General features: G+C 39.9%; 1 protein-coding gene across 2 annotated transcripts in view; it reads left to right on the plus strand.

The window, feature by feature from the left end:
* The window catches only part of LOC149451826 (deoxycytidine kinase 2-like), a 196,101-nt gene extending 185,489 nt beyond the window's left edge, over positions 1 to 10,612 (plus strand). For both annotated transcript variants that reach the window (XM_089690122.1, XM_089690123.1), the window contains one exon: positions 9,433 to 10,612. In XM_089690122.1, coding sequence (XP_089546248.1) covers positions 9,433 to 9,459 — 27 coding nt within the window. In that variant the 3' untranslated portion in view covers positions 9,460 to 10,612. The remainder of the gene's footprint in view (positions 1 to 9,432) is intronic.
* Positions 10,613 to 11,758: the final 1,146 nt, after the last annotated feature.

Consider the following 11,758-nt stretch of genomic DNA (forward strand, 5'->3'; position numbering starts at 1 on the left):
TTCGCCGAATCATTACTAATATTATGTGTAAAACCCAAATTGTACTCATTTTTATCAATATATTCCAAAAAGATTTTTGAAATTCTCTGCCTTTACCTTCCAGGTTGTCATCAATAAATATTTTCCAAATCCTAAGCCCCTACCACTTTTTTCCATAAATGACTTTGTGTTCGCATTGTGCTAAGAAAATATTTGCCAAGCTGGGTGCAAATTTTGCGCCAATCGCTACATCCTTTTTCTGCTCGTAGTAGTCTCCTTTGTACCAGAAATAATTTTTCTTCATACTGAATTCCAATAATTCTAAAATCAATTTCCTTTGTTTAATGTGTAAGTCAGTATAATTTCTGAAAGCCCATTTTATGACATTAGTTCCATCATTATGCCTGATACTAGTTATAGAGTGTGTTCACATCGATTCTTACTAAATAAGTTTCTTCAGTTACTACCATCCCTTCAATCAAGTCAATAACATCTTGACTATCTCTTAAATATGAGGGCATCTTTCACAACGGGTTGTAGATAAAAATCTATATATTGTCCAATTCTCGAATGGATGGAGCCAATCCCATTTATGATGGGTGTCCCCGGAGGTTTCGTAAGACTTTTTTATGTATTTTCAGTAATATGTATATAAAAAGGTACTTTACAGTGAGCGGGAATCAAATATTTAGCTTCCTTCTCATATAAAATCTTCTCTTCCTTTTGCTTTATCTATTATTCTCTGAAGCTGTTTCTTATAAGTACATATCGGATTTTTAAAAAAATGTTTAAGTCTCTGAATCACTTAAAATACGTTCCATTTCTTCTTCATATCTGTTCCTGTCCATCACTACCACTCCTCCTCCCTTGTCAGCAGGCCTAATCACTATATTCTTCCTATTTTTAAGGGAAAGTAGACCTTGATGAAACATCTTTTCTTCTCTGAATTTTTCTTAATTTAATTCATATAGGGCATCAATGACCATCGATTTAAAAACTTCAATATTTAGATTTTTCGAATTCACAGGATTAAATTTGGACTTGTTCTTTAGGTCACTATGTACATAATTCAACTTTGTATTACGATTAGCGGACAAAGAAGGTCCCGGCAAAGACGCAAAATATTTCTTTAAGTTTTTTTTCCAATATATCTATTTATATCAATATAGGCTTCGAATTTATTTAAATTCGCTTTCAGAGAAAACTTAAGACCATTATCTAAAACATTAATCTCATTTTTTGTCAGAGGAAGGGAACTTAGGTTATAAATACCTTCACCTACGTTTCTTTCCTCTTCCTTTTGTTCTTGTGCCCTTTTACTTGTTCTTGACTTTCTACGTTCCAATTGGCAGGGCCCTCTCCCTCCCCCTCTCTCAGGGGAACACCACTTCCCCAATTTCCCCTGTAATTGTTGGGTGGGTGCCTTGGTCCTTCCTTCCCCCAATAGGGTTGGTGATATGGCATTCTCTGGGGGGGGAGGACCCGGGGGTCGACCCCTGTACCCCCTCTGAAAAAAATTTCCAGTGTCCCTATTACCTCTAGGACTATTATAATTTTTTATTCTACCCTTCAAAGGGTTGGAACCTATTTGACACTGGGACATTAAATGTATGTTTATACGGACTACCAGGTTGAAAATGACCCCTTCCATTATTCATATATGGGGATTCCTGCTTAGTCTGAAACGAGAAATTATTCTTTTTTACTGCCCCTTGGGTTGAATGATGGAGAGATTCTTTAATTAAGCCTTTATCTCCCAATGGTGATGTAACAGGAGATGACTCATTTGAATGGCAGTTATCCTTCACAATATCCTGCCGTTTGTAAATCTTGTTGCTTTGATAATCTCCCATATCTCTAATGAATTTCTTATGTTTTTTCTTTTTAATTTCCACATCTTTCTTATTCAATTGATCGTGCAAAATTTTAAATAACTCACTGTATTCTTTCTGCTCTTTAACCACCTCCCGCCCGCCATATAGTAATATGACGGGCGCAAGGTGGTTCATTCTTACTGCGCGGTGATCGGCAGTGCGCTGTGTCCCTCGGATGACGGAAAGTCGGCTCGGTCATGTGATCAGCTGTGTCCAATCACAGCTGATCACATGTAAACAGGGAAATACCGGTTATCAGCATTTCTCTCCTCTCTAGCTGTCACACTGACAGCTCGAGAGGAGAGGAGAGCCTGTAATCGGCTTTCCTCAGAGGGGACATGTACGCTGATCATCAGGGTACTGATGATCAGTGTGCGCTGATGATCAATGTAGTCACAGCAGTGCCACCTGTCAGTGTCAATCAGTGCCCTATGTCAGTGCCTCGTGCCAGTGCCCATCAGTGCCACATATCAGTGCCTACCAGTGCACATCAATGGCACATCAGTGCCCATCTGAGCTGCCTTTAAGTGTCACCCATCAGTGCCAGGCAGTGCCACCTATCGGTGCTGCCAGTCAGTGCCGCCTATCAGTGCCAGTTAGTGCCAGTCAGTGCTGCCTATCAGTGCCATGTATCAGTGCTATAACCTTTTTGAAATTACATAAACAAATTCGAATAAATAAATATAATAATAAAATTCGAAATCAAAAAAAGTCCAATACAAAGTGTCCCAAAATTGTCCCAATACAAACAAAAATAGTGTCCGAAAATTGTCCAAATATCCAGATTTTGTTCATCCAGTAGGAAGAAATTCCCTTACATCCCGTAGTACCTCGAAAAAAACAAATTCAAAAATCTAGTGCATTACCTTTATAAATAATATATTCTCTCCGTGCAAAAAACAAAACCCAAAAATGTGCAAAAACTATATATATATCTCTTCCGTGCACATATGAGTAAACTGTGACCACTCTGTGAACACTGCAACACTGTGTATCCACCAACACCAATAGTACTAAAAACTATTACCCTCTGTATCCATATATCAGCATCCAAATGAGATCTTCTAAAATGCTCCAAAGAAATTATTCCAAGGTCATTAAAATTTCATTATTCCGGCTTCCAACATGCTTCCTATGTGAGTTCTATCAAGCAAATGCGATATACCATGTGTTGACAACCCACAAAATGGCCGCGGCGACACTTCCGGTCTGCGTGCGTGCGTCACTACGTCACACCCGTAAGGGTGCACGGAAGAGATATATATATAGTTTTTGCACATTTTTGTGTTTTGTTTTTTGCACGGAGAGAATATATTATTTATAAAGGTAATGCACTAGATTTTTGAATTTGTTTTTTTTCGAGGTACTACGGGATGTAAGGGAATTTCTTCCTACTGGATGAACAAAATCTGGATATTTGGACATTTTTCGGACACTATTTTTGTTTGTATTGGGACAATTTTGGGACACTTTGTATTGGACTTTTTTTGATTTCGAATTTTATTATTATATTTATTTATTCGAATTTGTTTATGTAATTTCAAAAAGGTTATAATACTGTATTACTTTCTGGGGAGAAAGTGACTTTTTGAGGGGTTTTGGGGTTAGGTGATATACACATACTTAATTAATGTATCAGTGCTGCCTTTCAGTGCCCATCAGTGATGTCTGTCAATGCCCATCAGTGCCACCTATCAGTGCAGTCTATCGGTGCCCATCAGTGCAGCCTCATTAGCGCACATCAGTGAAGGAGAAAAATCACTTATTTACAAAATTTTATAACAAAAACTAAGAAAAAGCTTTTGTTTTTCAAAATTTCCAGTGGTTTTTGGTTTAAGAAAAAATAAAAAACCCAGAGGTGATTAAATACCACCAAAATAAAGCTCTATCTGTCACAAAAAAATGATAAACATTTCATATGGGTACAGTGTTGCATGACCGCGCAGTTGTCATTCAAAGTGCAACAGCGCTGAAAGCTGGAAATTGGGGTATAAGTGCCCTGTAGGTTAGTGGTTAAAAATGTCTACCTTATTTGTAATCTCCAACAATTTGGATTCCACTATTTGTGATTTCCTTTTTTTTCTCTCAATTAACATATTTAACAATTGTTTTTCACATGTGTGAAAAAACCTTTTCCACTCTACACAGGAATCCTCGTCAGTTAAACCATCATTGGATTCCAAATCCCACCTTAACCTCCTGGGTACTATACCTTCTGAAATATATTTCTCAGACGTTACTATATCCCAACCAAAGGTTAGTAGTTATAATCTCCTATTTTCCAAAAAGTGCCAAAAAATTTTTTTTGCCTTGTATGAACACAGGCAGGCAATTCAATCTTAGATTACTCTGTGCTTTGCATTCTGGCCTTCCCACAGTCTTGGCCTTAAAGTGATATTAACCACTTGCCTACTGGGCACTTATGCCCCCTTCCTGCCCAGGCCAATTTTTAGCATTCAGCGCTGTCGCACTTTGACAATTGCACGGTCATGCAACACTGTACCCATATGAAATTATAATTTTTTTCACACAAATAGAGCTTTCTTTTGGTGGTATTTAATGGCGACTGGGTGTTTTTATTTTTTGCGCTATAAAAAAAAAAGCGCAAAAAATTTAAAGAAAAAAAAATTCTGTTTCTATTATAAAATTTGCAAACAGGTTATTTTTTCTCCTTTACTGATGTGCGTTAATGAGGCTGCACTGATTGGAAGCACTGATGAGGTGGCATGGATAGGCAGCACTGATGGGTAGTAATAGGCATTGATAGGCAGCACTGCTGGGCACAGGTGGGTGGCACTGCTGGGCACTGCTAATCAGGGCACTTATCAGTGCCCTGATGATCAGTGCCGATCACTTCTCTGACAATTGCCGGTTAACGGCAGTACTTTCCTCACGCTGTGACAGCGTGAGGAAAGTGCAGCCGATAACCGGCAACTGTATTTACCTGGTGATTTGCTGTGTCATTGGACACAGCTGATCACGTGGTAAAAGGCTGCTGTGATTGGCTGTTTACTGTATCACGTGATCAGCTGGGGACGCGCAGGGGGCGTGTTCTGAAATGACGTTAATGGACGTCGTCCCAGAACTAGACAACCGCGCTGTAGCCATCCTTTGGCTACAGCGCGGTAGGGAACTGGTTAAAGGGTGGTATTTATTTAAAATAACAAACATGTCACACTTACCTACTCAGTGGTTTTGCACAGAGCAGCTTGATCCTCCCTCCTCTTCTTGGGTCCCACGCTGGTGCTCCTGGCTCCTCCCTCATGCCTAGTGCTCCCAAAGCAACCAGCTCGCTATGGGGGCACCTGAGCTCATGCGCCGTGTGTGAATGGACACACAAGAGCAGGTCTCAGCCCTGACACACACACACCTCTCCCTCTGGCTCTCTTCTCATTGGCTTACTGGCTGCGCTTGACAGCAGCGGGAGCCAATGGCTACTGCTGCTGTCTCTCACAGCCAATGAGGAGGTAGAGACCTTGGAGGGGTGAGGCTCTCCTGCACATCGCTGAATTGAGTTTGGGCTCAGGTAAGTTTTTTTTTTTTTTTTGTTTTGTTTTGTTTTGGTTTTTTTTGTGGGGGCTGCGGCACACAGATTATTTTTTTTTTTTACCTTCCTGCATAGAATGACTTTGAACCTTTACAGCCACTTTTAGGCACTCTCAAAGATCAGATCTCAGCCCTGTCCATTCCTTTTCAAAAGCCTCTGGCTTCACACTCCTTTGATAAGAACCTTTCTTCAAGATGTATCTTTTATTAAGCCCCCCATTGGTGCACTCTATGCTTCCTTGGCATCTCTACTTTGTTCTCTCTGCCTTCCACAAACCATACTTTGAACCTTTTTGAGATATTTCCCTAGAGGATCTCTCCTGCAAAGAAGTCTATTTGGTCTTTCCTCATACTGCACAATGACAAGGTTGTTTTCAGTCTTTTTCCCAAAGGCCATCCTTTCCTGAAGGCAGATTACATAATCTACCTTGTGAACATGGAGTGAAAGAGTTAAGCATCCAAAATAAATCTCTCTATATTGCCTGGATGTAGTCAGAGCCTTAGAGTATGCTGCTACTACTACTCTTCCAGTCATACAGATTCCCTGTATGTCCTGTCCTCCGAACCTTGCCAGGTTCAAAGTCCAGCATCATTTGATAGATAAGGAATATGATCTCAAGGCTCAAACCTCTTAATTATTGCTTATATTGTGCCCCTTATAAATGAAGCGTGTAGCTGCCCCTTTAAAAGTGTATCAACACTTTTCAGACAACCATAAAGTTACAGGTCCTAGAAAAACTGGAAAATTCAGGCACTAAATTATGGCGATATGCAAAATATCCTTATATAGTCCATCAGGCAGTAGTGCTAGAAGGGATCAGACAATTGACAATTAGTCACCAGGAGTGGTGCAATGCAATACCTAGTCCAATAATCCACATTGAGCACTTAGAAAAGCTCAAATACAGTTGGGTCTATATACATTTGGACACAGGCACAATTTTAGTTTTTTTTTTTCCAGGTATTTGCCAAAACATATTCAAGCTCTTAAGAGTATCCATCCCCCCCTTTTTCAAGGGACCAAAAGTAATTGGACAATTCAATATAATCATAAATAAAATGTTCATTTTTAATATTTTGTTCGAAATCCTTTACTGGCAATGATGGCTTGAAGTCTGGAACCCATGGACAGTACCAAAGACTAGGTTTCCTCCTTTCTGATGCTTTGCCAGTCTCTAAATGCAGCTGTCTTCAATTGCTCTTTGTGAATATTTCTGCCTTTTTTAGTTTTGCCGTCAGCAAGTGAAATGCATGCTCAATTGAGTTGAGATCTGTTAATTGACTCAGCCATTGCAGAATATTCCACTTCTTTTCCTTCAAAAGCTCCTGGGTTGCTTTTGCAGCATGTTTTGGATCATTGTACTGTGAAGCACCGTCCAATCACCTTTGCTGCATTTGGCTGAATCTGGGCTGACAGTATATCAGTATCTCTCTCTCTCTCCCCTCCAAATCATTATATTCAGGTGTTCCAATCACCTCCATGGCCACAGGTGTATAAAATCAAACACATAGGCATGCAGACTGCTTCTACAAACATTTGTGAAAGAATGGGTCGCTCTCAAGATCAGTGAATTTAAGCGTGGTACCGTGATAGGTTGCCATCTGTGCAATAAATCCATCCGTGAAATTTCCTTGCTACTAAATATTCTACGGTCAACTGGTAGTGGTATTATAATTATAATAAAGCAGAAGCAACTGGGAACAGCAGTAACTCAGCCACGAAGTGGTAGGCCACGTAAAATGACAGAGTGGGGTCAGCGCATGGTGGGCAGGAGTCGCCAACTGTCTGCAGAGTCGATAGCTAAAGACCTCCAAACTTCGTGTGACCTTCAGATAATCAATAGCAGTGTATAGAGAGCTTCATGGAATGGGTTTCCATGGTCGAGCAGCTGCATCCAAGCCTTACATCAAGTGCAATGCAAAGCATTGGATGCAGTGGTGTAAAGCACGCTGCCACTGGACTCTAGAGCAGTGGAGATGTGGTCTCTGGAGTGACGAATCGCGCTTCTCTGTTTGGCAAGCCGATGGACATGTCTGGGTTTGGCGGTTATCATAATAGTACTTGCCTGACTGCATTGAGCCAAGTGTATAGCTTGGTGGAGGGGGATTATGGTGTGGGGTTGTTTTTCAGGGGTTGGTCTTGGCCCCTTGGTTCCAGTGAAGGTAACTCTTAAGACGTCACCATACCAAGACATTTTGAACAATTTCATGCTCCCAACTTTGTGGGAACAGTTTGGGGATGGCCCTTTCCTGTTCCAACATGACTATGCACCAGTGCACAAAGCAAGGTCCATAAAGACATGGATGACAGAGTTTGGGGTAGAGGAAACTGACTGCCCTACACCTGACCTCAACCCGATAGAACAGCTTTGGAATGAATTAGAACAGAGACTGCAAGCCAGGCCTACTCGTTCAACATCAATGCCTGACCTCACATACAGTGAGGAACAGAAGTATTTGAACACCCTGCGATTTTGCAAGTTCTCCCACTTAGAAATCATGGAGGGGTCTGAAATTCACATTGTAGGTGCATTCCCACTCTGAGACAGAATTTTATAAAAAATTCAGGAAATCACATTTGTATGATTTTTAAACCTCCTTCTCTCAGTCAGAGCATTGAAGATGAGTCGTGCCTGGGTCTTCCAACATGACAACGACCCGAAGCACACAGCCAGGATAACCAAGGAGTGGCTCCATAAGAAGCATATCAAGGTTCTAGAGTGGCCTAGCCATTCTCCAGACCTAAATCCAATAGAACATCTTTGGAGGGAGCTGAAACTCCATGTTGCTCCGCAACAGCCCCGAAACCTGACAGATCTAGAGGAGATCTGTGTGGAGGAGTGGGCCAAAATCCCTGTTGCAGTGTCTGCAAACCTGGTCAAGAACGACAGGAAACGTTTGACCTCTGTAATTGCAAACAAAGGCTTCTGTACCAAATATTAACACTGATTTTCTCAGGTGTTCAAATACTTATGTTCAGCAGTGCAAGACAAATAAATTCTTAAAATCATACAATGTGATTTCCTGAATTTTTTTTTTTTTTTAATCTGTCTCTCAGACTAGGAATGCACCTACAATGTGAATTTCAGACCCCTCCATGATTTCTAAGTGGGAGAACTTGCAAAATCGCAGGGTGTGCAAAATCGCAGGGTGTACAAATACTTCTGTTCCTCACTGTGTGTATGTATGTATGTATGTATGTGTATGTATATATATATATGTGTGTGTGTGTGTATATGTGTGTGTGTGTGTATATGTGTGTGTGTGTGTATATGTATGTATATGTGTGTGTGTGTGTGTGTGTATATGTATGTGTGTGTGTGTGTGTGTGTGTATGTGTATATATATATATATATGTGTGTGTGTGTGTATGTGTGTATATATATATATATATATATGTATATGTGTGTGTGTGTGTGGGTGGGTGTTTTGCACTAGGATTCTTAATGTACATTTGCAGAGAATATAGATTTGATGATTTTTGCAAATCGTGAAACAGAATTGCAACTACTTAGATTGTAAGCTCCAAGGAGCAGGGCCCTCCTAACCCTCTTGTTTTGAACTGTATTGTTGCTGTATTGGTTCCCGGTTTATTGTAAGACGCTGAGCAAACTGGCGCTATATAAATCCTGTATAATAATTACAGACATTTTGTCCTGCAGGTCTTCTGCTGTCAGAAAAGCATTTTATATATTGTTTTGGGAGTTTAAAGGATCTTTTCAAGCCAAAAATATGCATTTTAGCACGAGTACAAAATGGAAACAGTATTCTGGCTTCAAATGTATTTTTGAATGCTGCATTGCAAATCGTTCTGGAGGTTACAAATAAACATATATCTGTATTGAAATATATAGACTGAAGTAGATAAAAATGTATTTCTGGCTCTAATACTTTTGTCGCCAGGTTAGAACAATATTCGTCACTTGAAGTATTGAATGGGTGGGGTCACTACTGCAGGCTGTGTTTCTCACATAGGTTTTGTTTTTATACAAAGTAAACACATTTTAATTTTTTTTTTTTTTTTCTTTTGCAGGTAAAGGATTTTCTTCTCGCTCTCTAGCAATTGTCATGTCCAGAAAGATCTCACCGATTTTTATTTACATAAAGAGCTTCCCATTTATATTTATATATGTTCCTAGGTTAAAAACTTCACCAAGCTGTTTTTGACTTTTAATTCATTTCATTGTCTCTGATGGGTAAGGAAATGTTCAAATATTTTTTTTTCCCCTTTGCTCAGCTAACTCCAGCCTCCACACCCCAAAGCTCCATACTTGCAGCTGCAACTCCCTGTGTTGTTCTCAGCCTGCAGGCAATTTTTGTCACCATAAGCAGTACAGCAGACAGCAGCATTGTCAATGTATTTGAAACTGCTAATACACTTAACACTCCCAGACTAACAAAGTAAAGACAAACTTTAGCTCACACGTCATATTCAGGTTTTTTTTTGGGGGGGGGGGGGGGTTTCCCTTTTGGGATAAAGTTTTTACATGAATAAATAAAAGTTGATCATTTGTAATCACCACTGTCAGCTGTAAATGGATGGTCTCATCCCGATAAATTGATACATCTGAAATAGAGGTTGTTCTTTTGAAAAACAACAAACTGGCTGGATTAGCAGATAAGAGAGCCTAAAAGAGAAAGCTAATGCAGCCATTATTTGCTACGGGGGCACTGGTGCATGCTTGCTCCTGAGCTCGGCTCTATGCATCCATAAGACGCCCCGTCTCCTGCTTTCTCCTCATTGGCTTACTGGTTGTGATTGACGGCAGTGGGAGCTAATGGCTCCCAGTGTTGTCAGCCAATGAGCAGAGGGAGTCCTGGGACAGCCGAGGCTCTTGTGCATATCGCTGGATTTAGAGGGGGCTTAGGGGAGTATTAGGAGGGGCTGTGGGGGGAAGCAGCGCATAGAATACATGAAGGTAAAAAAAACCTTTACAACCACTTTAATGTTTTAACCACTTCCAGTCCGGACACTTTTACCCCTTTCCTGTCCAGGCCAATTTTCAGCTTTCAGTGCTATCACACTTTGAATGACAATTGCGCGGTCATGCAACACTGTACCCATATGAATTTTTTAGCATTTTTTGAGACAGATAAAGCTTTATTTTGGTGGTATTCACCACTGGGATTTTTTTTTTATATGTAAATGAAAAAGTCCCAAAATTTTGAAAGTGTTTTTCTTATAAAATTTTGCAAATAAATATTTCATCATATATCTTGGCCAAAATTTATTCCGTTATCTTTTTAGTAGAAAAAAAAAAAATAACCCAAACTAGTTTATAACCAGAAATTATAATTTTTAAACTTTTTTTTTTTTTTTATATATTTTTTTATTTTTTATTTATTTTATTTTTTTTACATACTGTCACCCTAGCAGTACAGTGTCACCATGGTGACACTGTACTACTTGTAGGGGGTGACGAAGATTTTTTTTTAATTTACACTGATTGCTTTTACACCCATAAAGGCTGTAAAAGCAATCATTTCTCATTCTCTTTGGCTGCATTCTTGCAGCCATTGAGAAATACTGTGTGCGCTGTGATTGGTCACAGCTTTCACATGGTACAAAGGCTGTTGTGAATAGCCTTGTACCATGTGACCTCTGTGATCATTCACAGATTTCACACGTAGTAAGCAATCATGTCAAAAAGTGACATCTTGCTTACTACTCTGCATGTGATCACTGATTGGCCAATCAGTGATCACATGATCGGGACCTCACACAGAGGTCCCGTCCGACAATCGGTGTTCCACTGTGTCTGGAGGGAGACACGCATGTATGTATATATATATATATGTATGTATGTATATGTGTGTGTGTGTGTGTGTGTGTATATATACAGTCATGGCCGAAATTGTTGGCACCCTTGATATTTTTCCTGAAAATCAAGTATTTCACACAAAAAAGGTATTGCATTAACACATGTTTTGCTATACACATGTTTATTCCCTTTGTATGTATTGGAACAAATATAAAACAGAGGCAGAAAAGCAAATATGACATAATGTCACACAAAACCCCAAAAATGGGCTGGACAAAAGTATTGGCACCCTTAACTTAATATTTGGTTGCACACCCTTTGGAAAACATAACTGAAATCAGTCGCTTCCTATAACCATCAATAAGCTTCTGACACCTCTCACCCGGAATTTTGGACCACTCTTCCTTTGCAAACAGCTCCAGGTCTCTCTTATTGGAAGGACACCTTTTCCCAACAGCAATTTTAAGATCTCTCCACAGGTGTTCAATGGGATTTAGATCTGGGCTCATTGCTGGCCACTTCAGAACTCTCCAGCGCTTCTTTGCCATCCATTTCTGAGTGCTTTTTGACGTATGTTTGGGGTCATTGTCCTGCTGG

This window comes from Staurois parvus, unplaced genomic scaffold, assembly GCF_062004578.1.
Source record: "Staurois parvus isolate SC_StPar_1 unplaced genomic scaffold, SC_StPar_1.0 ptg000518l, whole genome shotgun sequence".
Taxonomy (NCBI): Eukaryota; Metazoa; Chordata; class Amphibia; order Anura; family Ranidae; genus Staurois; species Staurois parvus.